At 39.5% G+C, this 27034-nt stretch overlaps 1 protein-coding gene, 1 long non-coding RNA gene and 1 pseudogene across 3 annotated transcripts in view; 1 reads left to right on the top strand and 2 right to left on the bottom strand.

Moving 5' to 3' along the window:
- Positions 1 to 9076, bottom strand: part of LOC132016771 (uncharacterized) — a 45196-nt gene extending 36120 nt beyond the window's left edge. Inside the window, exons 1-2 of the long non-coding RNA XR_009403980.1 lie at positions 8989 to 9076; positions 8627 to 8724 (exon numbers count right to left, since the gene is read on the bottom strand). This is a non-coding gene — a long non-coding RNA (uncharacterized LOC132016771). The remainder of the gene's footprint in view (positions 1 to 8626; positions 8725 to 8988) is intronic.
- Positions 4620 to 5142, bottom strand: LOC132015478 (protein FAM136A-like; annotated as a pseudogene).
- Positions 9077 to 13039: 3963 nt separating the features above from the next.
- Positions 13040 to 25488, top strand: SMNDC1 (survival motor neuron domain containing 1). 2 transcript variants are annotated; one of them, XM_059398544.1, is made up of 6 exons: positions 13040 to 13230; positions 14455 to 14574; positions 19457 to 19599; positions 20190 to 20351; positions 23550 to 23703; positions 24181 to 25488. In XM_059398544.1, exons 2-6 carry the CDS (start codon positions 14455 to 14457, stop codon positions 24316 to 24318), a joined length of 717 nt encoding a protein of 238 aa, XP_059254527.1. In that variant the 5' UTR covers positions 13040 to 13230; the 3' UTR covers positions 24319 to 25488. The 2 variants fall into 2 exon arrangements, with proteins under 2 accessions (XP_059254527.1, XP_059254528.1); XM_059398545.1 differs by lacking the exon at positions 13040 to 13230 and adding an exon at positions 17277 to 17464 and having other exon boundaries at positions 14487 to 14574.
- The last annotated feature ends 1546 nt before the right edge of the window (positions 25489 to 27034 follow it).

The raw sequence follows: 27034 nt of genomic DNA, 5'->3' as shown, positions 1-27034 counted from the left end.
GTACCTTTAGTTTACTTTCATTAGTTTCACGAATATTTATTCATCCACTGACTAAATAAATCTTCCACTTTTTTTCTCCATTTCTGTTGGTAGACATAAAGGTTACTCTTTTTAAGGTTTCTGTTTTTAAAACCAAAGCCGCAATAAATTTTATGTATCTCCTTATTACATATCGAGAGCTTCTCTCAGAGCGGAATTGTTGGTCTGTGAGGGGTGCCAACTTGCTCTCCCTATGGATAGGGTAACATGTCCTGGCATCAACCAGGCATGAGTGTTACCGTTTTCTGTTTTTTTTTTTTTTTCTTTTCAGAATTTTAAATTTTCTCCCATTTAATGGGTTATAGTTTTTGTTGACATATTCCTGATTATGCACAAGTTTGAGTAGATCTCATATGCTTATTGGCTATTTGGGGTCCTTTCTTTTGTAAATTTTTTGTTCATATCCTTTTCCTTCCCTTCTTCTCCTTATTTTCACTTTTCTTAATGAGATATGGGGGTGTTTATTTGGTTTTTGAATTCCGGTTACTGATTCTTTAATGCAAATGTCTTCTTGTGCTTTGTGGCTTGTCTTTAATTTTTTTAATGATGCTTTTGGCTGTGTACACATTATATTTTAATATATTTTTTCAATCTTTTCGAGGATGAATCAATACAAATAATTTTTAGGGGTGTGTGCTGGAGGCGGACGGTATCAAAGGAAATTCTTGCCAAGGGACATTTCTTTTCTCTGTAAAGTCAAAGTAGAAGTCAACTTTGAAGAGAAAACTGTGGAGTCCCTGAGGTTCCCCCTGTAGCTGACATGGATAAATTGAGTCCACAGCAAATGCCCAGATCTAGGAGTTGGCTGGGGCAGGGTGGTAGGGGATGAGACAGGATTTCTTACAAAGAACCTTGCTTTACTAGAGCTTACCATCAGAGGACTAATACAGGTTAGACTGTGTTACCCCGATATACTTCCTTAGAAACTCAGAGGAAGGAGAGATGAAGGCAGGATCGAGTTAATTATATAAGGACTGGATTAATCAGGGAAGTCCATACGTCAACTTTCTTGACCTGCTATCAACCTAAGAATCCCAAATGAAACAAAGATAAGGAAATGGGGGCTGACCGAAGTTAAGGTCTCCCAGCTAGTGAGAGGCAGAAAGCACTCGAGAACGATAGCTCCCAGATCCAGGGTGCTCCACCTGCCAGGCGAAGCATGTTGACACGGCCTCTTATGATCATAAAATAGAAGTGTGAGAGTGAAGCAAAGGAAAAGCCAAGTAAGACAAAAGAGAATTCAATTGCAACCAAAGAGGCCCAAGACCATTTAATCTGCGTTCACAAACTGTTAGATGCAGTTATTATATTCACATCCACTTGTTTGTCTTATGAGGCTACAGGTAGATACGTTATCCTCATCTTTTTTTTCAGTTGGGACAGAAAAAGGTAAAGTGACTTGACCCAGAACACTTTATAAGTTATAGCAAAATAGAGTCAATAAACATGGGCTCCGTGGTCAATACTTTTTTCTTCATGAACCACAAGATAAACAGCCATGTATGTCTAAAAATTATAATTTGTACAATTACTATAATTTCTATAATTTTAGAAATTATAAGTTAGAAATTATAGATTTATAATTTAGAAATTATAAATAAATTTATAATTTATAATTTATAAATAAATTTAAAATTTATAGAAATTACTACAAAGTCACTTTCTTGTTTCAGATTCCTTAGTTTTATTCTTCCATTGACTGTCAGGTTAACTGGTTCTAATTCCCTCTGCTTGTGGAGAAAGCATCAACTTAGGCAGCTGATGAGTAACATGGAAAAAAAAATAAACCAGAGCCACATTGCTCATAATCAAGCTACTATAGTCCTGTTTTTCCTATCTGTATCTTCATCAACAAACATGAATGTAGAAATCGCCTCCAACTGCTTGCGGAGACACATCATTAATTAGGATCAATCAAAAGTTCTCTCCAGCCAGAAAATGCTTCAAAACTTTAACTCCTTTTATGTTACTATAGTAATAGCCTTATGAAGAAACTAGCATTTTCTGCCTGTGTCAGAGAAATATCATAGCACTAATCACAAGAAATCCTTAACATATTCTCCGAAGTAAAACAAATGCCCACTGCCATTGAATGTTGGCTTCCTCCTTGTTCTCAAGATGGAATTCTACTCATGCCAGGCACACCTGATCCCTTGGGTAGGATGCCTTCAGGAGCTCTGTGCTAAACCACTAGTCTAGATATAAAAATACTAAGGGAGCAGAAGAAGGAGGCAAGGATTTACCTGCTAGTGAAGCTGGTAAACAATCACCAATGCCCTTTCAAAACTAGGTCTTTAAAGGTATTCTCCTGGACAGGGAAGTGAGGGAAGGCTTGTGATGTGGACCAGAGCCTAGCAGCAAAGCAGTAAGGCATGAAAGTGCAGGGCAGGTTTGTACATGGGTACCACTGTGTGGTCAGTGTCCAGGATGAGAAGCAGACTGTGACCATATCACCAATGGCCTTGTAGGGTGAGCTAACAAGTTGGGATTTTACAGGTAGGTGTGGGCACACTCAGACTGGTATTTCCAGAAGACCAATCTGGCAGCCAAGTGTGGGAGATGAATCTTAAGGAAGGAGCCCCATTCTTGTGCTACTGCATCAGGCTGGGAGAGACAATGATGGCAGCCTGGGCTGCAGCACTAGAGTCGAGATGAGGGGATACATCCAAAACACATCTGGGGGAAGAATTAGTGAAATGACTACAAGGGGGAGAAAGGAGTTCTTTTAGCTGAAATTAGAAAGAAAATTGGTAAGATCACCAGTGTCAGAGAATACAGAAGAGGAAGTCAGGCCAAAAATGAAAAGTTCAAAAATTTTTAAAACTTCTTTATAACAGTCAATCATTTTCCACCTAGGAAGTGTCTATTTTCAGGTAAACAAAAATTATTCCTTCTTTATAAAAGTTACCGTAATGGTTTTTTTGTTTATAAAATTCATGCTTAATGGCTTTTGATGTGTTAGAGTAAATAATCACCAATTGTGCCCCCCCAAATTTGGGAAATTCTTCAACAGAAGAAATGCCTAATCTGTGTATCTGAGATGCTTATGCATGAGCAAGCTCTCCTACAGCATAATATATATATGATAGCATCTATACATTAGTGGCTCTCTATACACACACACACACACACACACACACACACACAATCAGAAATCGATTTAAAACAACATGATATCATCTGCAGGAAGTGCCAAAGCATTTTTTCCATTAGCTTTTAATGTGAGGAAAACAAAATGAGAAGGTGACATTGTTTCATGGTTTCTTTCTTTTCTTTCTTTTTTTTTTTTAAGGAAAAACTAACCCTTATTTATTTCTTAAAACTGAACCACTAGAAAGTATATCACAGCCTTGAAACACCAAGCATAGACTATATTATCACTTCAAAGAATAAGTTGGTAAAAACAACAAGGTCCTAATCAAAATGATAAGGTGCTGGAGCTGGGGCAGGAATGCTGCTTGCTGCAAAGGCCCTTGGCAAAGTGGTATTTGGTAATGGTGGGGAGGATGTCCCTCTTTTGCTTTAAAGGAATCATGGCTCACAGGAGTTGCTTGTTCTTCCCCCTTTGACTTTCCTATTGTGAAGGGATTGTCTTGATAGGGCTCTGTTATTTGAGGGGGCTAAATAATACTGAGTTCAGGCTTTCATTCCATTCTGTTCTATAAAAACCAGGTTCTTCTAAATCTGGTACTTAGTAACTCTCTTAATTAAGAAGAAATGCCCCCTTCAATGCTCACTTCCTGGATACTGGTATACAGTGCAATCAAAACCCCTTTCCCTTCAAGGGAGAGTATGAACTACTGCAAGATTTTTGTCCTGTGGCTCTGCTGCAGAGAGCCCCGGGGCCCATCACAGCAGCCAGTGAGAGGAAGGGCTGCTTGCCATACCCAGTCTAACGTCACCTCTCATGTTTTTGCAGGGTCTCCTGAAAAATGTAATGTGTATTTGCAAGAAATATATATACATTATCTTGATGGCGTTAAACATATACCTATGAGGAACTGTTCAAAGTTCTTACCAAAACTACCTCTCCCAACTCCACACCTTAAATCAACTTCAATCCCTTATATAATAACAAAACTAAGCAAAACAAAGGGCTAGAAACCTTTTTTTTCCCTTCTAAATTAGTGACCTCATAGATTTTGTTTTACAACTTACAGAAAATGATTTGGTGATCCTTCTGGTAAACAGGAGGTTGGCAACAAACAGAAACACCTCTGTTCACACACCACCAGATCAGAGGCAGTTTAGGAGAAGCTATCAGCCTGCTCATACCTGTGTACGAATAAGAATCTGGTACCTTGAAGGTCTCTGGCTTCTAGGCCACATCCCTGGCCTAGGAGATCCCTAGTGCCAGGACAAGCATGTGAAATTTAAGCTACTAAAAACCGTTCTGTACTATCTTTGACCCAAATTTCAGCACCAGTTTTTTCCCATTTCATTTTCTAGGGTTCAACAAAGGAGCCAGTGTCCAGAAAGAAGTGACACATGCCTCAAACTTGATACCACCCTTAATTTCTTCATGGACGTCACTTAAAAGGCCAAAACTCCCAATTCTCTTTTTAAATAGATTCCTGCTGTCAACCCTGATGGCCAATTGCAAAGACTTCTATTTCCCAATGGATAAGAGACTTCTTCATCTTCTTGGTCACGGTCGGGATGGGTGCATATGGTCATCCCCACACAAGTCTCCAGCTGCCACTTCACCTGAAGCTCTTTACTTCCTGCATCTATTGAATCTTTGGCTTTGTCATCGCAATGCATGGTGCACTGCACCAGGTGGTCCTGGGACTTCTCCAGCTGGGCCTGGGCTAGAGGTGCACAGCAGTGCTCACTGCACTGGTGCACCTAGCTGCATGGACGCCTGGCTGTCCTCACAGCACTGGGACTGCACCGGAACAGAAGGCCCCGCATCATCCAGATGTTCTCTCTCTCCAGACTCTTCACCATGGAGTCTTCTGCCTCCCGCACCCAGAGCTGCTGCAGCTCTCTCACGGGGACCCCACATGACACCCGCTTTGTACCAGTGCCCTCATGGACTCCAGCACTCAGGCCCTCCTGTTTCACAGTTTCTAATTCAGGTAGCTTCGGCAAGAGAGGCATCAGAGATGCCTAAAAATAGGGGTGATACAGAGAAAGTACACCTTCTTCCCTATGGTGGTGCACTGCCCATTCAGGACTCAGGAGCTCATTCACCCGGAACTAGGGCATGTTGATGGCTGACAGTTTTCACCTGAAATATTTTCTGTCCCCTTCACAGGGGCAGCCCACATCTGTTGCCTGATCATTTGTGGTTGGGTGGGTATAAAGTCCAGGCACCCTTCACTTAAGGGGTAGAGGGTCTTTAAAGAGCCGTTCAGCTCCAGAGCTCCTGTAGGAATGGCTGAAGACTTGGCTGCAGCCGTGACGCAGCTGCTTTTCTCTCTGCCCAGCCCAGCTCCTGTCACTCTCACGGGTAATGTTCCCAAGGGCACTGCCCAATAAACTTCTTCATGGAAATCTGAGTCCTTTTCCCAGGAACCCCAGCCTATGGCACCTACCAGGACCACACAAAGCCTTCCATGAGCACTAATTACACAGAATGAAGAGTGTCACTATAAAAGCACATACTAAATGCACTGGGTCTTGTACAAAATGAGCCATGCTCCCTACCTATATTTTAGCTTATGTTCTAAAACCAACAACACAGAGATGTTGTAAACAGCACACAAGTGATCTAAAGGACTTCGGATATGAAGTTATTTTACTGAAAGAATCCTAGCAAGAACAAATGAAAACATGTACATTAAAACCAACAGCAGGTGACTAGCAGTTCACCTGTTAGATACTATAAACTATCATTTTTTCCCTCTGGTTGTTGGTTTTTTCCTCTTTCTTCTCCTGAAAAGCTGCTTGACAATGTTACTTCCCTAAGGCTCAAACACTGGAGGAGGTGAGTTGCCAGCACCAGCCTCCCTCACTCCTGCGCATGCGGTAATCGGATCAATGCCTGTGTCCCCACTGCCACCTAACGGATTCTTTGAGCATTGAAACCTCCATGGAATAGTACTTTTTTTCAACCGCTGACATTATGTCAATAAAATGGCTAAATGCGATCATATCAAGCTACGGGCCACTAGTTTTCATGGGGCAAATTCTGGGGCTTATTTTGGCTTCTGGGAAGAAGTTGTGTTAACTGTCTCCTTTTTCCTATTTACATCTGGGTTCGTAGACCTGAGCCACCCAGGTTGTTTGATGTAAGTATCCTCAAAAAAAGGGTGGGGGCTCCTGGGTGGCTCAGTTGGTTAAGTGTCTGCCTTCAGGTCATGATCTCAGGGTCCAGGGACTGGGCCCCATGTGGGGCTCCCTGCACAGCAGGGAGTCTGCTTCTCCCTCTCCCCAGCTCCCCTCTGCCGCCATGCTCATGCATGTTCTGTCTCTCTCTCTCTCAAAAGGAAAAAAAAAAAAAGATTGTTCTATTACCCACTGTGTATTGAAGGTGATATAGAATGTTCTAGGCTTTCCTAGAATGTTCCAGGTTTCTTCCATAACTAAGCTTTTTCTAAGATAGATAATCAATGTGAACAGGGGGGTGGGAAACAGATAAAGATGGTATTTTCAGGGACTGTGATGCAGATGAATCCAATTAACTCTGAGTTTAAGACCATCTTAAGACTACCACTAGAGACTGTTATATGAGAAAGCCAAAGAGGGCCAAAAAAATGAAAAAAGCTCCTGTCACCACATCAGAGGACAAGGCCCATTGGATCTCTCCTGCATGTGGGGAAGTCAAAGTAATTCATTCTCATGCCTTCCTTCCTGGCCTTCAAAGAGCTCCTTTGACTGCTTTGGCCTCCACTGCCCACACCTTCCTGCTAGATCTTGACCCATACGGCTTTCTACAGCCTGTTGTTTCTGACAATCACATATGCTTCTGTGATCTCTCATATTACCTCTGAGCTGTTCCTAGAGACCCTCTCAATGATCCACCCCCACCATTTCTCTCTCTCTCTCTCTCTCTCTCTCTCTCACACACACACACACACACACGCTACCACCTAAAACCATTCTAGCTAGTTTCTGAATACTTTTCTCCATCTTTTTATTTTGAAAAATTTGAAACATACAGAAAAGTTGAAAGATTAGTAGAATGAACACATATATCTTCTACGATGACCATTAACATCTTGCCACATTTTAATTCCTTCTCTTCATACACACACATACACACACACACTTCTGTAAGTATACATATAGGTATCTACACACGTACACATAAACATGTACACATACACGTCAGTCCCTTCTTATCTGCAGTTTCACTTTCCATGGTTTCAATTACCCGCAGTCAACAAGTACGTGATCCTCTCCTGAGGTATAGTCAAGAGAAGCCTGACACTGTGTCACAATGCCATGTCATTCACCTCACTTCATCTCATCGCACAGGTTATTTTATCATCTCACGTCCTCACAAGAGGGGGTGAGTGCAGTACAAGAAGATATTTTGAGAGACAGCAGTCAGGTAACTTTTATTATTGGGTATTGTTTGTTTTTTAAAGACTTTATTTGAGAGAGAGAATATGCATGCAGGTGCCAATGGAAAGCGCAGAGGGAGAGAGGGGGAGAGAGGGGTAGGGAGAGGAGAGAGAATCTCAAGCAGACTCCATGCTGAGCTGAGCCTGGAGCCCAATATGGCGCTCCATCTCATGCCCTTGATAGCATGACCTGAGCCAAAACCAAGAGTCAGATGCTTACCCAACTGAGCCACACAGGTGCCCCTATTATGGTATATTGTTACAGTTCTATTTTATTATTTATTACTTTTAATCTATTACTGTGCCTAATTTATAAATTAAACTTTTGTCATAGGTATGTCATAGATAGGAAAAAGTTGTATATATAGGGTTTGGTACTATTTGCAGTTTCAGGCATCCACTGGGGGTCTTGGAACATATGCTCCCCCACAATGTAGATGAGGGGAGACTACTGTGTGTGTATATACACAGAAGGCCATCTATATACATATATATACACATATGTTCATCCTCACACCCATATGATTTTTATGAAATTTCACACAATTGTTTTGGCTGAACCATTTAAAGATAAATTACAGATGTATGCTACTTTATCCCTAAATACCTGAACAGGTCATTCTTCTAGCAACTTAAGTAAATTTCACACTCAATAAAGTTAACAATAATACAATACCATCTAATACCCAGTCCATATTCAAATTTTCTAAAGTATCCTCAAAATTTCTTTTATAGCTTTTTCAAACCAAGACCCAATCAAGATTTACTCATTGCAATTATTGTTAAGTCTTTTGGTCTTTTGTTTCTTGATCTAGAAGTACCCCACTTTGTGTGTGTGTGTGTGTGTGTGTGTGTGTGTGTATGTGTGTTTAAGTGTGTGTGTAAGTGTGTGTGGTGGGAAGGGGCAGAGGGAGAGGGAGAATCTTAAGCAGCCTCCCAGCTAGCATAGAGCCTGACACAGGACTCCTCATCTCACAACCTCAGATCATGACCTAAGCCAAAATCAATAGTCAGAAGCTTAACCAACTGAGCCACCCAAGCATCCTTCCCCCACTCTTTTTAACGACACTGACCTTTTTGAAGAATTTAGGCATTTTCTTATAGAATGTTTCATATTCTGGATCAGAATCTTCTCTCGGGGTCATTTTCTCTGTTCCTCTATCTCTAGTTCCTATAGACAGAAATTTGGATCAAAAGGCTTGATTATATTTAGGTTAAGCATTTTGGGCAGAGTTCTTTCATTGGGGATGCTGTTGCATCAAATCAAAAGGCCTATAAAGTCAGGTTGTTCACTATTAGCGGTGCTAAGTGTGATCACTACGTTAATTACTTTATAATTAAGTAATCTGTGGGGGTGATACTGTGACACTGCAAACATCCCCTTTTCCCTACTTCCTTTTAAAGACAGATTCTAGCATCTACTGATGATCTTTACCTCAATTATTAGGGACTGCACAGATTTTTCCACTTGTATTATCCCACTTGTATTATTCAGTAGGTACTGGCTGGCATTCTCCTACAAAGAAAAAAAAAACCCTTCTCTCACCCTTGATTCTGAGTATCACTCTAGACTTAGGAACTTTATTTTTTTTTTTTTAAGATTTTATTTATTTATTTGACAGAGAGAGATCACAAGTAGGCAGAGAGGCAGGCAAAGAGAGTGACAGGGAAGCAGGCTCCCTGCTGAGCAGAGAGCCCGACGCGGGACTCGATCCCAGGACCCTGAGATCATGGCCTGAGCCAAAGGCAGCGACTTAACCCACTGAGCCACCCAGGCGCCCCTAGACTTAGGAACTTTAAAAATGTATTCAATGCTTTGCTCATCTATCATAGTCATTATTCTGTTTAGCCCAGCTTGACTCACATTTGGCCAAAGGAGTCAAACTTGATTCTGTGACCCTTCACTTAATCCTATAGTTTTGGGGGTACTTCCTTGCTTTCTGGCAAGGTAACCGAGGCTCACCTTTGTACTTTTGTATTTTCTGGGCCTCAGACCTGAAAACAACCATTTCTCCAAGAAATACGGTTTCTTTTGTGGAGAAAGGGATCTAGATATCAAGATATGGGGACCCTCCATTGGGAGAAATTATATATATTCTTCTAAGAAATATACACAAATAAACCCTAATTCAAATTTAACATCAGAGACCTTCCCCCTAAACCTTCTTTTATTTTATATTTTTCATTTCTTTTCTCCTAGATTTCTAACATGTATTATTCACTTTATAGTAGACCTAAAAAGTTTCAAAGTTGCATTGCCAATAGTACTATTAGAATAAATCTGTGACATCTGAGATTTTTTTTTGTTGTTGTTGTGCTTTTTGCCCTCAGAGTATATCCCACTAAGAATACACATAAGACTATTATTAAACACCATTTCTAAATATGTCTAAAGAACTTTGAATGACTGCCATTTCTGATCCCTGTAAAGACTTAGGTTATAATCTTTTTCAAACTGAAGGAATCCTGCTTTCTCTTTTTGGTGGTATGTTTTCAGTTCTTTAGTGGTACATGTAAAACACAGAAATAGCTGAAAATGCACATCCTGAGACAAGCAAGGCGGTGCAAATAAAAGTGGACAAGCCAGACGGCTATGACTGATAAGCACCTGCACTGGACAGCATCCATTTAAGGGTGTTTTTCCGTCACCTTTAAATGAATGATGACACCCAAGAATCACCTCAGGGTATATTTTCAATCCACTGTGTGCAAAAACACTCAATAAGTACAAAAAGCCAGTAGCTTGCCCTGTGGCAACTCTCCATGCAAACATTCAAAACACCTATTATGACTAAAGAGGGCAAAGGTACAAGCAGTTATTATGATGATATACACATCTCTAATTCATCATCTTAGGCATTTGTCAAGATCGCAAAAAATGTGGGCAAATCTGGTCCTACTTTTAGTCAGGAGGGAAGGCAATAAAAGTTAAACTAAATAAAGATGTAATCTCTTGGAGCTCCTGGGTTGCTTCATCATTTGAGCGACTGGCTCTTGATTTTGGCTCAAGTCATGGTCTCAGGGTCTTGGGATGAAGCCCTGAGTCAGGTCCCACACTCAGTGGAGTCAGCTTGTTCCTCTCCCTCTGCTCTTCCCCCCCCCGCCCCACCTCTACACGCATTCTCACTCTCTCTTAAATAAATAAATCTTTCAATCTATCATTTAACCAATAAATTGTTGCATACTCTTGTACTCTGCAGTGGGTTGGCACATTTCCAAAAGAAGCTGCTATATTTTAATTTTCTTTAGTAATTAAAGGCAATAGCTTATATTCTAATAACAATTAGGAGTCTTCAAATGTTATTTACCTACTAGGTTTCAATAAAATAGATGCCAGGTTTTAAAACTAGAGGTTTTTGATACTGCTCTTTTTGAAGAATAAGCATGATCAAATTTGAATGAGAACATTTTAAGAAAAATTAGACACTGAGTAGATTTTCACACTCAGTGAAGGTGGTAAGTCTGAACATTTATTTGAAGCATCACTCTTAGTCAAAGTTTATACTTGCTCCAATTTTGTCTCTAATAGCTTTTGAACCACTGTGAAATTAAATGAGTATATGTGAAGCACTTAGAATGTCATCTGGTATATACAACTTATTTCTTTATGAGAATTAAAATTAAAACTATATTGTTTTTTCCCCACCAAATACAATCCATGTTGTACAGAGGAGTTAGAGATTAAAAGCAAACCTGAAAATAAAAGCTATCAAGATGATATAGAAATCCATACATGAGCTTATAATAAATACTTTCCTCTCTGTCTGGAGGTGGTTCATTAAGAGTTCTCCTATTTGAGGGGTGCCTGGCTGGCTCAGTCGGAAGAGCATGCAATTCTTGATCTCAGGGTTGTGAGTTCAGCCCCTCACTGGGTGTAAAGATTACTGAAATAAATAAACAAACAAAAAAAAGTTCCCTTAAGTGAAAGATTTTTACACAACTGCAAAATATACCTTATATTCAAGGAAGATCTTCCTGGCACTTGTTCTTTAAATACACAATTATAATAAGTGCAGTTTTTAAAAACTACATTATATTTGAACAAACTTCTACCATGTTAAGGAAGCACATCCTTTCTGGTCTGTTTTGACTCTTAATTCTAGCTACACACTGCTGCCCTCTGCAGCATTTCAGTTCTTCCAAATTGCCACACCAAAGATCACAAACGTAATCTAGTTTCCATTTACGTCTGTGTATTTAGGGAAGGGAAGGTCCCTTCAAAAAAGCAAGAGGGCATCAGAGCAAGATGCCACAGTCCAAAAGAGCCCATCTGAGAGGAGGGCCTTCTTAGGGGTCCAGCAACATACCCCGACCCCCTAAAGAAGGTTCCTTCCAGGTATTCATGTAGCCCCTGTCACAGGATTTCATATTTTTCATTGGAAAAAATGATATATGTATGGAAAAATTTGGAAAGGGTAAACAGTGAAAAATATAACCAGTGAAAACATTTGGCTTCTATTCCAAATCTCTAGACAGGTTTATGCATCTGCCCAGAGAATATATATTATTACAAACATACATTGCTTTTTGTTTTTTTTTTTTTAAGATTTTATTTATTTGACACAGAGAGAGAAATCACAAGTAGGCACAGAGGCAGGCAGAGAGAGAGGAGGAAGCAGGCTCCTTGCGGAGCAGAGAGCCCGACGTGGGGCTCGATGCCAGGACCCTGGGATCATGCATGACCTGAGCCGAAGGCAGCGGCTTTAACCCACTAAGCCACCCAGGCGCCCCACATACATTTCTTTTTAAACATAAAGTATTCACCTCACTCTGCTTATCGTTCAAGACAACATAACCTGGAGATTGTTTCCTATCAGGGGAGATTAACCTATATAATTTACGCTATTAAAACCAAGCAGGGTCTAACAAAATAGGTTTTAAATAAATCAACCTTCGCTCCAACAGGTTCTGCCACAATTACCTTTTTATTGCTACTAAGTCTTCTCTTACTATATAAAGCGATGGCTCTAAAACTTGAGCAGATATTGGTATCACCTGCGGCGCGTGTTAAACCAGGCTGCTGAGCCACCTCGAGTTTGAGTCAGGAGGTCTGGAGTGGGAGGGGAGAATCTGCACTTGTAATAAGTTACCGCGCGATGGTGACACAGGAGTTGCGGGAACCACATCTTGGGAACCAACCGCTAGTATGCTCGCTGCTTTAAAACTCCGTTCCTCCCACCTCCCAGCACCGCTAGTCTTAGAAGGAAAATGCGGTTACTCCGCTGAGAACTTCACGAAGGGCCCAACAACACCCACTCCCAAAGAAGTCAAGGACTCTGCACTCACATCCGAAATCGGGATAACACAAACCTACATCCGGCGCCTGGCGCAACCCAGCTACGCCATTTCCTTTCTAGGAAGCTCCGCCCACTCCGCGTCCCTAACGCAAGGGTGGGCCGCGCAGCGACAGCGAGGAATCACGTGGGTAGGGCGACGTCTCGCGAGGCTTTTAACCTCTCGCGAGACTTGACCCGCTTCTGTCTTTTCCTCCTTCCAGTGCCCGGCTTTCTTCCCCTCCCCCCCCATCGCCGGCCAAGTTCTCCCATTTCGGACAGAGTCGCCTTGTTGTTACCGCGGAGATTTTTCCTACTGCAGCTGCTGCCGCTGTTGCCGCCGCCACTACTGGGCTCATTTGCCCCGACCCCTTCCTGTCGCCCTGCCCCCAGCCCCACACAAGGTAACGAAGCCGGCGAGGGCGAGAGCAGGGCCTCGGGGCCTCGTCCTCTCCCTAGTTGAAGCCGAGGCCTGAGGCCGAGGAGCCGGCCGCGTTGGAGAGGCCTGGGCGCCGGCAAGAGTCTTAGGGGCCCGGCCTCTTCTGCCCCCCCAGAGCTGGTCCCTGAGGGGCCCCGAACGCGGCCAGGACCTCTGTACGGTGGCGACGACCGGGGCTAAGCCGGGAAACCGGTCGGGTGGGGTAGGGATGGGGAGGCCGCCTGAGGAAGCCCCGGCGGTTCCCTGCGGCGCGCGTTTGGGGGTGTGAGGCTCCGACGCTGCCGGGGTCCGGAGGCTCCGTTTGTTTTCCGTTTCTCTGGAGCTTGTGTTTGAATTCCGAGGTCTGGTTGTGGCGGGCTTGGAGGTGTTGGGTGCCTGGCTTAACTCGAGCCCCTTTGGAGCCCTTCCAAATTCCAGGCTGTGGTTGGACGGGACTTGTAAGACAGAGAAGGGCCCTCGGAACCCCCGCGTGTGGTCTGGACAAACCGAGAAAGGATTCCGGTATATCTTATTTTCCGGAAAAGAATGAGGCAGGTTGGGTGAAAGGCACGCTCCTTAGAATGCCTAAACGGGCCAGCGGTTGTGCCGTTTTCTTTAATGAAGACGCCGCATCGGCAGTATTTTAAGTGACCCGGTGAAACATTTTTGCTCTGGAGAAGAGCTTCTGAGCACACTTACCAATTAATAGTTCATGTAGAGATTATCATCTATGTGGTTAGTCCAAAAGTCATATATATTTTGTTTTGGAAGTCTGCGTTAGGGTTTAGAGATATTTTCTTCTTAAATCTCGATTTTTTCCAGCAGGTTAGTGCTTTTTAAAAATTTTTCCCGGCGAAGATGTAACCTTGTTAATTGAGCCAAATACAGTGTCTTCCGTGTTACAGGAGTTTAAAGAAGATTAGAAATTCTCCTTTTCCCTTTTGCCTTAGTTGTTGTCCGATAAATTCCACACAGAAACCCCAAAAAAGTTTATAATCTGCGGAATCCATTCCCTTGAAGCTTGGATTTGACTCACAGCTTTCCTCAGAACTAAGAGTAAAGGTAATGGTAATGAGTTAAGTTGCAGCAATGAATTATATTAAGGAGTTGGGAGCAAAACTGGTAAGGATTAAGTCAGGCAGACAGGAAATTATTTTTTTATGGTGTTTTTGGTTGTTTTCCTGGTCTTACCCTTTTTATTTTCCCCCAGATGTCAGAGGATCTAGCAAAGCAGCTGGCAAGCTACAAAGCTCAACTCCAGCAAGTCGAAGCTGCATTGTCCGGAAACGGAGAAAATGAAGATTTGCTAAAATTAAAGAAAGATTTACAAGTAAGTATAAGAGGACACTAATAGTTACATCGCTTGGAAAAAGTATTTCTCTGTTTTTCAAATGATTTATTGCTTAGAAGCCAAAGCACCATTTGGAGGGGAGTGTTTCTTCTCCTTTCCTCCCGTGTGTGCATGTGTATGTGCACATGCGTGTGTATGTGCACAGGGTGCATGGCTCGCAGTGGTAGGGTTGCTTCCTCAGTCGTATGCATCAGAATGAGTAAAGCATTGTTCTTATGTAAATCTTGTATGTTCACACAATTTTTAAAAATATTTGAATTAAGTCTCTGTCAAACCTAGAGAAGAGGTACATATAATTTTACAATGGAGAGTGCTTTTATTTTTAAAGATCTGGCAAAGGAAATCTGAGAAGTAGCTAAAAGAAAACACATGGAATTAAATGTTACCTATACTGGTATTAGAAAAAAACAAATGTAGAAGCATTTTATAAATGATGAAAACAATGAGAAAAATATAACCTGGTTAAGAGTCTTTTTAATGTCACAAGGTTCTTTGAAAAATCATGGAGTGTGTGTGTGTGTGTGTGTGTGTGTGTGTTTCAAAGCTAGCAGGTAAACACCTTGTATTAAAAATACATAAAGATATCTAAAGAGATACTTGTTTTCTGCATACATGTTACGTAATATTTGAATTTAAGGCTAGATTTTACATTGTAGTTGCTGACACTTGTTGAAGTTAAATTGAATGGGTGTGGAAATATCTTAATTTGTTTTGTTTGTCATGGGAAAATTCAGTAGGTATGAAACTTGCCTTTTTAAAACCTGCACTTGGGGTTTCAAAACAAGCATAAAACCATATAGTACATGTCTGTTGCTTTTCAGAACACAAGGTTGATTAATAAAAATACTGTATATCTATACATATGTATCATTTCATTTTAATAAATTTGAGAACTTAAGATTTTTGAACCTGATTTTTTGAAAGTTTTAAAATGTGTTTTGATTTGGTGATTTTTCTTTACTGATTCAGTACCAAACTAGAATCATCTTTATCTAAATCCTTTCCCTCCCTTTATCATCCTCTTGCCCAATAAAATTAATATTTTAGAGTTACTAGAACTGCAAATAAATGAGACTTATTTGAAATAGGATCCAGATACAGGACTTTGAAAGAGTTTATCTGGGCATAATTAAAATGAGTATTTTCAGGTTCAAATTGTGAAATTAGGATAAACTTGCCTGAAATTGCAATAGTATGTAATTTTTGAAAACACAGAAAACCAGGACCCCTCTTCAGTATGTAGAAGTCAGGCCAGTGAATTTGAGAGTGCTAGCCAATACTAAAAAGATGTTTGGGGAGCAATTTCTCCCACTCCCAGACCAATTTTCTGTTTACCTCAAAGAGAAATTCTGGCATGCATCTTCTTCTACTAGCTTAAAAGCAGTCTTTTTTTTCTTTGAAGAAAATAAAACATTGTTGATACTAGGTATATTGCTTCCTGGGCAGTTGGAAGAAGGATATGTATGGAACTGGTAGAGGGGAAGTTGGGAGTGAAGATTAAAACATTGTGAGGGTTTTTTTTTCTTTTAATATTTCTGGAATAAACTGTCAAGAGACTAGGCAGAATTGCCTTACTGTGACATGATCTTTAGTGGAAGTATTGTAGGAAGAGAGACTCTAGTGGTAGGCATTGTAGTAAGCACATAAATGTCCTTCTTAGGGTTCAGTTAATAATGACCTGGTGGTCATTGATCTGTGAAGTATCATCTTTTCTACAACCATTTAGAACAGCACTGTCCAGTAGAACTTTGTCTTGTGATGAAAATGTATTATATCTACTCTGTTGTCCCGTAGCTAGTAGGGACTACTGAATGTTTGAAATATGGCTGGGGTAGCTGAAGAACTGAATTTTTAATTTTTTTTAAGTAGCCACTTGTGACTACCATATTGGATAGCACAGATTTAGAAGCTAAGTTCTGAAACTTCAGATAATAATACAGAATGTTTTTCCTGACCAGTCTTGATCACAGTTTCTTTTCCTCTTATTTCGTCATGAAAACAAATTTTCCATGTCTGTTTGCTAGATACAGGTCTTTTTTGAACTGAAAATTACTCAAAGATAGAAGGCATCATTAAAGATTAGATAACGTTTTGAAAAGTGTTGGATATCTGCTTCCATCTACCGATTGTTGTCTCCATTGATTACAGTTAGAGCTTCTTGTTTTATCATGGATTTTTAAAAAATATTTTTCCGTTTTATCTTTTCTCTGTTTTCTGGGGTATATACCTCATGCCTTTGATATTTAATTCTGCCTTTTATATTTGCTGAATACTTGTTCAGACTGATGACTGAGTTTGTGGCCTCCTTTGTTTTGTGTTCCTTTAGTGGAATGTCTTTACCCTGGTTACGAATTTGTTTGCCCTTTCATTTATAACAAAATGCTTTTCTGCATTTTTTCAGTGACTTCATTTTGCCAGTAAGGCGTCTATGTTTATTTTTCTATGTACTGTCTTTCATATAGAATAAAGTTAACACAGCAGGCAGCACATTAATCTGCTGAAGTCCTAATTGCCTTTTTTCACCTAAAAAAGTGGATATAGTAAGATCTAGGCTAGCTACCTGACTAGCTCCCCAGGCAGTCTGTGATAATCACAAAAATAGTCAATTTATTAGGCTGTTTTGCTGAATAAACTGGTTCTAAAGGAGGCAGGGGTCAAGTCACTTGTCTCATATATTACAGTGGCTCTCTGCATCCCCGAAACGCCTTCCTTCAGTAAGCAGAGTGCTTGAGTGCACCCTTTGACCTGCTGATATGTAGATCACAACATCTGATGCTTCCTGGAATTGCCGATTACTGTAACTGCTGCCCATCTGTCGATGAAGGAGCAGTTTCAGAACTCAGACTTGGGGGAGGAAAAGTAATTAATGGTATGTACCTTTAAGAACCCCCTCATACATAAAATAGTTTCTCTAATACTTTGGTCCGTATGCACATGTAAAGAAAACATTGAGAAGGGTCTTCATAGTTTGTTGGGAGGGGTTTATGAAACATGGCAAAATGAAAGGACTATTAGAGATAAATGCTTTCGGTTTTTTAAAAGTGTCACTTCAGTGCAGGCCTCTGAAAATTTTAACATGCACAGCTTTTCAGGACCCTTTGGTTAAAATGTATTTCCTTGTGAAAATAAAATGGCAAGATGCTCTATGCTAAGAGAGGTAGAGTTTTAAATCTGAGACCTACAAATATAGAAATCATGTTTGTGCTTTAGTTAAATGTTTAATGATAGGGTTTATATGGGCTCTTGAGTCAGGCTTACTAGATTCTTACTAGATTCTTGGCCCTAATAGTGGTTGACTAAAAACAAGACTGGATAATTTACTCTCCTTTTTTGTATAGTACGTGATCTATTTATGTGTTTATGTGGAAGTTCTTTGCTTTATTGCAAAGGATTGTCTAATAAAAAGATATTTAAATGGCTCTTTGGCACCTAATAAAATCTCATTAAAGATACTACTCTACTGAGTTTTTAACTCAAATCTGAGTTAGTCTAGTTTTTTAGTTTTTTAATTCACAAAAATGGCCTTTCTCCCAAGGGCTTATTAATATTCCTTTTTTCTTTTTCTTTCGAAGGCTCAATATTAGTTTTTCAAAAATAGCCATGAAGATCTAGAATCTTTAGGAGAAAGCTAATATGTAATTTCTTGGTTACTGAACCAAAACTACCATTATAAAACTTCAATGGGAGCCATAAGAAACTCAGTATAGAGTTTAACTTTGCTACATTTTCTCCTAAAACACAGTGTGATGTATTAAGGTATTTTATATGCAACTGTGGGCGCAGGTATGCAAGTTTTTAAAATAAATCAGATACGGAGCTGCATTACATAGGTCTTCATCAGAGTAAAATATAGTAAATAGGTAGCACAGTTTTATCAGTTCATGCTATTAAAGTTTTTTAACCAACCCTACCGAGCACCCTTTAACAAAGCCAGTAAGTATAAGCCTGAAACAGAAAAAGTACTTGCCACACAGGAAGGTATTGCCTCCCTGTGTGTTACATTTATTTTATTTTTCCCTTCTAAATGAAGCTGTGCTAACGTGCTTTATAGAATATTTAAAATCTAACCTGGTAATTTACTTACATAGACGGGGGGGGGGGTAAGTTTTACAATTAATGAATAGGAAGACTACTGGCTTTTTATATGTGCCTATAGAATTTTAGTACAAATATGTATGAGCAGGAACATTTTTATTACTAATAAGGCTGCTTCAAAAGGTTTGGGTTTTGTTTTGTTTTATTTTGTTTTGTTTGGACAGGGGTGGGGAAGAACATGTTGGCTAGAGAGTTAATACTAATGCCCTGTAAAACAGTCCAGGTGCATGAAATATATGTGACAAGATAGGAGAAAAAAGTGATCTTGAGCCTAGTTTAGTCCTTCATAATTGACTATTTCTCATATTAGATCTATGTAGCTAAAGTAGGTACTTAGAAATACTAAATGATAGGGGTACCTTGATGGCTCAGTCAGTAGAGCAGGTGACTCCTGATACCAGAGCTGGGAGTTCAAGCCCCACATTGAGTGGGGCTTTTTTCTTTTGAAAAAAGAAATAATGCATGGTATAAGGCCAGGTCTACCCTTGTTTGTTAGTATTTGAGGTTAATAAGTTGAAAGGCAACTGTATGGGTTTAAATCCTAGTTCCACCACTATATAAAATATTGTATCTTAGTTTCTCTTTGAGGATAATCATAGTACCTACATCATAGTATTGTTAATGAATTACAAATAAAAATGTTTAGTGTACTTAATAAATGGTATATGGTGTGAGAGCTGTTGTCATCAAAAACTGAAAACCTGTTGAAAGTAGGTGATAAGTGAATTATAAAAGTAATATTACGGTTTTTGTTTTTTCTTCTTAGGAAGTTATAGAACTAACCAAAGACCTTCTGTCAACTCAACCTTCTGAAACTCTTGCAAGTTCAGACAGTTTTGCTTCTACCCAGCCCACTCATTCATGGAAAGTGGGAGACAAGTGTATGGCAATCTGGAGTGAAGATGGACAGTAAGTGTAGAAAAAAACTCTAACTATAACATGAAATAATAAAACACAATGGTAAGAAGTTTTTATTCAGTTTGAACTACCCTGTTTTAATCTTCTATGTAGCCAATATGATTTGTAGAGCCAATTTGATTCTTGGATGGTTACCACTGATACAGTTTAGTTTTTAGCTTTCGATTACATTTTGGGGCAGTTGAAGGGAGAAAAATAAAAGCAGAGGAAAATGAATGGGTAGCTTATAATCTTAATATTTTCCTCAAATTGAAAATTTAGTAAATGGTTGGCTACCTTAGACTTAGGTGAAACATACACACTTAAATTATTCATATAAAAATACCGTTTCTCAAAGAGACCAACTAAAGCACATTTAAAAGGCCTATAAGGACTTTCTTGACAATATTTTGGTTAGGATCCCTTTTTTTCATAGTAGATGGCTAATTCCAACCACTCTTTTATATTACCTTTACTAAAGAGCCAACTGATGACAGACGTTCCGTTTAAGACCCAGTAATAGTTGAAGCTCTACAGTGTAAGTCTTTTAGGCTGAGTACCAAACCTTTACTCACCTGCTTACAGTCATGATATCTTTACAGGTGTTACGAAGCGGAGATCGAGGAGATAGATGAAGAAAACGGCACCGCTGCCATCACCTTTGCTGGCTACGGCAATGCGGAAGTGACCCCGCTGTTGAACCTCAAGCCTGTAGAAGAAGGAAGGAAGGCAAAGGAGGACAGTGGCAATAAACCCATGTCAAAGTAAGTGGTTTTGACTTGAGCAGTTTAAGTATAGTCTTCCCCACTTTGATAGTTGACGTAGAATCCAGGCAGGCTAGGTTAAGGTAAAAAGGTTATAATACTCTTTACCATTATTTTGAAGATAGCAGTATAGGGTCAACTTTGTCTGTCTGTATATGCCTAGGCCAACTTAGGCATACAGTGTATTTATTAAGAGGATACTATGTACCTCTTATTGAGCCAGGTGTTGGGTTTCTACCACAATGAAGACTCCACAGCTTGGGCCTTGTCCTGATTGAGCTTATAGGCTAGAGAACGATACATAAAATTAAAGGAGAACTTTAATAATTGATACAGAAGTTATGAAGGGGGAACATAATGGGTGCTTTAAGGGAGCAAAGATACCTAAACTGCACTTCAGTCATCAGAGTAAATGTCTGAGAAAATGACATCTGGTGTGTGGGTGGCTCAGTTGGTGAAGCGGCTGCCTTCAGCTCAGGTCACCATCTCCGGGTCCTGGGATTGAACTCTTGCCTTGGTCTCGCTGCTCAGGGTGAAGCCTGCTTCTCCCTCTGCCACTCCCCCTGCTGGTGTGTGTGCGTGCATGTGTGCATGTACATGCTCTTTTTATATATATAGATAGATATGTATATCTATCTATCTATCTATATAATATTTATATATATATATCTTTATATATATATAAAATCTTTAAAAAAAATTTTTTTAATGGAGATTTGAAAAGGAGTTAGCCAGGTAATGAATGAATTTAAAGGTATGACCTTGGGCAGACTGCTTAACTTTTTCCTTATTTGTAAAACAGGGTTGATAATATCTCCATTGTAGGGTTATAAGGATTAAATGTTAACATATATAAAACATCTAGCGCAGTTCTTGACATGGAATAAGAGTTTAGGAAATGTTTTTAAAAAAACTTTCAGGGGTGCCTGGGTGGCTCAGTCGGTTAAGCATCAGCTTTCAGCTCAGGTCACGATCCCAGGGTCCTGGGATCAAGCCCAACATTGGGCTCCCTGCTCAGAGGGGAGTCTGCTTCTCCCTCTCCCCCTGCTTGTGCTCTTTGTCTCTCTGTCAAATAAATCTTTAAAAAAAAAAAAACTTTTCAGAAAACTTTTAAAAAAGAAAACAAGATTAGAACATGGAGGTAACAGAAACAAATTCCTGTGGTAATAACACTTGGGGCTTAAAAGTGGGTGGTTTGGGGCGCCTGGGTGGCTCAGTGGGTTAAAGCCTCTGCCTTCGGCTCAGGTCATGATCCCAGGGTCCTGGGATCGAGCCCCACGTCGGGCTCTCTGCACAGCGGGGAGCCTGCTTCCTCCTCTCTCTCTGCCTGCCTCTCTGCCTGCTTGTGATCTCTGTCTGTCAAATGAATAAATTAAATCTTTAAAAAAAAAAAAAAAGTGGGTGGTTTGACAGGAGACGAGGTTAGAGAGGTCAAGGCCAGATTATGAGGAGCTTGACAGCCACTGATGAATTTCAAATAGAGGAGATATCATGCCATCGTAGTTGAACTTTCAAATAATCACTGACAGCAGAGGGAAGGCAGCTACTGATGTGATCCAGGTGTAAGGTAATGTGGCCTGAACCCAGGGAGCAGCGGTAGAAGGAGAGAAGTGTATGGTTTGAATAGTATTTAAGAGGTAGAATTAACAATATTATGGTTGGTTATCTTACACATATTTGCCCCAATTTTCTCTTTTTTGGATTTGTCACAGGTTTTTAAAACTTAAGTTGCTACTTGGGGCGCCTGGGTGGCTCAGTGGCGCCTTCGGCTCAGGTCCTGATCTCAGGGTCCTGGGATCGAGCCCCACGTCGGGCTCTCTGCTCAGCAGGGAGGCTGTTTCCCTTCCTTTCTCTCTCTGCCTGCCTCTCTGCCTGCTTGTGATCTCTGTCTGTCAAATAAATAAATAAAATCTTTAAAAAAAAAACTTCAGTTGCTACTTAAATATATTTGAACTTGGAAAAATTATACCACCTGAGTATCCTGATGAGAATATCAGATTGTAGAACATTGTAACATCTCTATTTTTTTTTAGTCTTTGACATCGGTGTAAAAAAAAAAAAAAACCACACTCAAAACCCAAACCTTGCTTCCTAGTGGTGATTATATGATGCATAGGCATCTAGATCATATTGCCTCTCTTTTAAAGACCTCGTTCTTCATCCTTTTGGTGAGAAAGTCAGTATGTAAATTACTGAAAGTCAGCAGAAATTATTGAGAGAGCTTTAGGCTCTGATCCTATATAGAGGAGTGTTTTTGAAAAACCCCAGTTTTTGTTTTTAAGAATTTTAAGCTGTGATTTTCCTTTATTCTCCTGTGCTCTCCTGTCAAGGTGAAATAGAGACAATTTTTTTTTTAATTTTTAAAGATTTTACTTATTCGAGAGAGAGAGAATGATCGAGAGAGAGAGAATGATCGAGGGAGAGCACAAGCAGGGGGAGCGGCAGGCAGAGAGAGAGAGAGGGAGAAGCAGACTCCCTGCTGAGCAGGGATCCCAGTGCGGGACTCCATCAGTCCTGGGACCATGACCTGATCCAAACGCAGACACCTAACCGACTGAGCCACCTAGGCACCTCTGCATCTCTTTTCTAAGTGTAGCATATTAAACTTGGTAACTGTCCATTTAGAAATGGATAAAGGTTTAGACAGCTGTTAATGTTAAAATTCATTTCTAAATGTACTTGACAAAAGCAGTGTAAACATCAAAAAGTCATAGTTTAAATATTTGATTTGAGGGGATGCCTGGGTGGCTCAGTCAGTTGAGCAACCGACTCTTGATTTTGGCTCAGGTCATGATCTTGGGGTCCTGGGATCAAATCCCAAGTCAGGCTCCGCATACTCAGTGCAGTCTGCTTCTCTCTCTCGCTTGGCTCCTCCCCCCCCCCCCCACTTGCACACGCTCACTTGCTTTCTCTATGTAAAGTAAATAAATAAAAAATGTATTTGAGTAGGTAGTAGATTACAGATATGGTTTGAAAGCTTCCAGGGATACTGTGTATTTCAAATAACATTTCTTAGTAGTACTGGGTGGTTGGTGGTGTTGGTGTTAGTGCTTCTGTTCATGTGATGTGTTAAGTTTATTATGGATTTTTTTTTTTTTTGCTTTTTTTTGTTTGTTTGTTTTTTTGTACTGCTAAATATCTCTAAGGAAATCATCTGTTAAATCTTAAGAGTTGACATTAACTGTTATATCCACACAGAAAAGAAATGATTGCCCAGCAGCGTGAATATAAAAAGAAGAAAGCTTTGAAAAAAGCACAGAGAATAAAAGAACTTGAGCAGGAAAGAGAGGACCAGAAGGTTAAATGGCAACAGTTCAACAACAGAGCCTATTCTAAAAACAAAAAAGGCCAGGTTAGTATATCCTTTCATCGTATTTCATAAATTTGAAAAGTGTAATTGTCATTAAAATAACTTTAAAATGAAAAAGGAGATACATAGGTTTAAAGAAATACATAACTGGATCTTGAATTCAAAATCCTCTTTAATCTTCTGTTTGGCTTATTGCACAGTATCTCCATTAGCCACTGTCTTTCTTGTAGAAACACTATGAGTGAGAGAGTTTATATGAGAAATTACAAAAGATCTAGATTGTTTTCCCTTCTATAAACTAAAGTTTGAGAAACTGTTTGCTACCTTACATACCACTTAGAGGGAGTATGATGAACCCTACCTGCTGTGTTAACGTGCTTTATATGCTGGGCATCACTGGTAGATTTTATTTAAAAGAGCATTCCAGTTCCCTTTATGTGTACTGTACTTCTTAAGTGTATTTTGGAAAGGTTTTCACCCCCAAATTAATCAGAATGGTTTCTGTTTCATTTCCACTAGGTAAAAAGGAGTATTTTTGCTTCACCTGAGAGTGTAACCGGAAAAGTTGGAGTAGGAACTTGTGGAATTGCTGATAAACCTATGACACAATATCAAGATACCTCTAAATACAATGTCAGGCATTTGATGCCTCAATAATCAGAAGAACTGTTGGATTTCATCTCTGCAGGGCTTTACATTTACCTTTTTATCCTTATATTTTTCTAAAGGTAAATTATTTGTTAGATGAGTAAGGAAGATGCCGTTGCCGTCCTTGTTGGACTTCAATAGAGTGAAACTCGAAGAGCTTGCGTCTGGTAACTGCTACTCATTAACTTCTCGCTACTGCTACCAGTTTCCTCCAAGTTTGTTGACTAAAGCAACTTTTCTAGATAGATGCTGCATAAATACAGCACTTAGATGAATTGTTGATTTTCCAAATATCAGGCCCTTACTTAATGGATGGTGTGTACTTTTTGTAAAGTCCTAACCTGGAATTTTCAGATGCTTTGAACTTGCCACACACTGTAGTAATTCACTGGAACAGCAAGGCAAAACACCAACCTAAAGAGATCTTTTTTTTTTTCCTTCAACTTGAACCTAGCTGTTGCTAATGAAGCCTAAAAGTAGGTTAATTTGATTAAAATTTCAAACTTTGTTTTGAGTTTTTTCCTTAATAATTTGTTTCCTAAGCTTATTAGGCTGTTTCTAAAATTGATCCAGCTCTTAAAACTTTTTCATTGAGTTTTAATTTCATGTAAGAACCATGTTTAGGACCAGCTTCCTTTTCTAAGGACTTTTTGTTGTTTTCTGGTTTTGGTTTTGGTTATTTTTCCCTTCTTCTTCTTTTTTTTTTAAATGTTTGCGCTTTTCCTGTGTTGATCTTTCCCTTATGGTAGTGGTACCATTTTTTGGATGTGTAATGTTTATATAAGAAAACAAAAAGCTGATGTATAGCCCTGTATACAGTGTAGATACTATTTTTGTAAAAAAAAAAACAAAAAAAACCCACCCAAGGCTAAATTAATGAACAAGAGTACTGAATGTTTCATCATTAAAAATTTATTGTATTTCTTGTGCATTAATCTCACCAGAATTTCCCTGTATATTATGTTCATGTAGAGGAGTTTGTAATTTTTGTTAACTAGATCAAGTTGTCAGCATTTGTTGGTATAAGTGAACATCACAGTATCCTGAGTTGAGTTTAAGCCAAATATATGCATAGTAAAGTGTCTTCCTATTAATGGAAGATGGTGATTTTTAGGGTATGTGTTAATTTCAGTTTTTGTATGTTTAACTTTTATTAAATAAAGTGTTTTTTAAAATCTCCAGGGTGTGTTACCAGAAAGGTGGTGACGTTCTAGCTGGCAGCATTGATACAGTGATTAAGCTTCAGTATTCTTGCTTGCATTCATCCTTTCCACAGGCGAGAGTATTGAGTATGTGACAAAGATTTCAGTAAATCCTTGTGTACTTCGATTAGACATGAGAAATTGGATCCTCAAGGACAAACTATTTTTATCTTAAGGGCTTGTACTGTGTATAGAGGTGTTTGTATATATTTAGTTAAAGGTGAAAATAAAAATTTTAAGACTTTAATATTTTGGCAAATTGAAACTTAGGGAAGGGAATACAGTGTTGAGAAGTAGAGTTCTTTATCTTGTCCCTTTCCCTCCCTCCCAACCCAGGAGGGTCAGTTTTCCTTCCTGTAATTTATGGCCACAGGGTAGAGCATGTAGGACAGAATGAAAAGTGAAGTCTTTTTTAAATACAAGGCACAAATTAGAGCAGTAGAGGGCTACTTAGCTTGAAGAACTCCTAAAAATATACTGTTCTTGTTACCAGTGTAACAAATCTCCTAATAATGGTATCTTTGAAGGATTGCAAGGGATCCCTTTAAATTCAGAAGCACTTGGAAAGAAATTTGGTACGATGTTAGACTACATAGGATGGGTTTTGGTGAGATCACCTTGGTACATTTGTTGGTATAGTAATTTACCTGTTATTTGTATAGGCAAGACTCTTGTGTTGAGACTTGTATCTCTTTTGACCCAAGGGCCTGCCTTTCTGCACATGAGTTTTCCTGGAGGGGCTTTGTAGGAGAGAGAGAAGGAATAAAACAGTTAAAAAAAAAAAAAAGTACAGCATGAGATCCCTAGTCTCTGTGTCAAAAGATGTAGATGTGGCCCTTTGAAACGTGCTAGTGGCAAGTTAATGATCATGTTTCTGGACTAAACTAAAAGGATCCCTGGGGGGATGGAGCACCTTTCTCCTAGTGTGATGCTTTCATGAGAAGCATGATACCAGTGATATTTTACAAGGGAAGGTGGTTAAGTTCAATACTCTAAAACCAAACATGACACTTTGTGATATATAGAACCCTCTGTTACAAAATTTAATGTAGTTTCCCCATCAAAAAGGGAGTCTTGAAGCTGAAACTCAGAATGAGTTCCTGACATGAGTGATACACAGCCTCCAAGTAGCTGTGGTTACACGGATCTTCTCAAAACTTGACATTTGACTTTGTTATTGATCATTTCAAGAAAGAACAGGCCTCATACACCCCCCCCCCCAATAATAAATTTTAGTAATAATAAATTTAGTATCACAGACAACAAATGCTTTTTTAATTAACATGTAGAAAGACCATACTGGAAGAGCAAGGCCTCCGGAGCCAGATTGCTGTTAGAATCCTGGCTTTTACCTGTGTGCCTAACTCTTGTTTGTCTTAGCTTTCTCAGCTGTAGAATAAAAATACCAGTTTCATTATGTAGTAAAGATGAGTGAGTTAATTAGTAAAGTGCTTATTAGAATACCTGAAAATGGTACACACAGTAGAAGTGTTTGCTATTTACTGTGCAAGTGGTGATGGTGA

This window comes from Mustela nigripes, chromosome 4 (assembly GCF_022355385.1).
Source record: "Mustela nigripes isolate SB6536 chromosome 4, MUSNIG.SB6536, whole genome shotgun sequence".
NCBI classification, from domain to species: Eukaryota; Metazoa; Chordata; class Mammalia; order Carnivora; family Mustelidae; genus Mustela; species Mustela nigripes.
The sequence above is the reverse complement of the archived record's forward strand: the minus strand, read 5'-3'. Positions and strand labels throughout refer to the sequence as shown.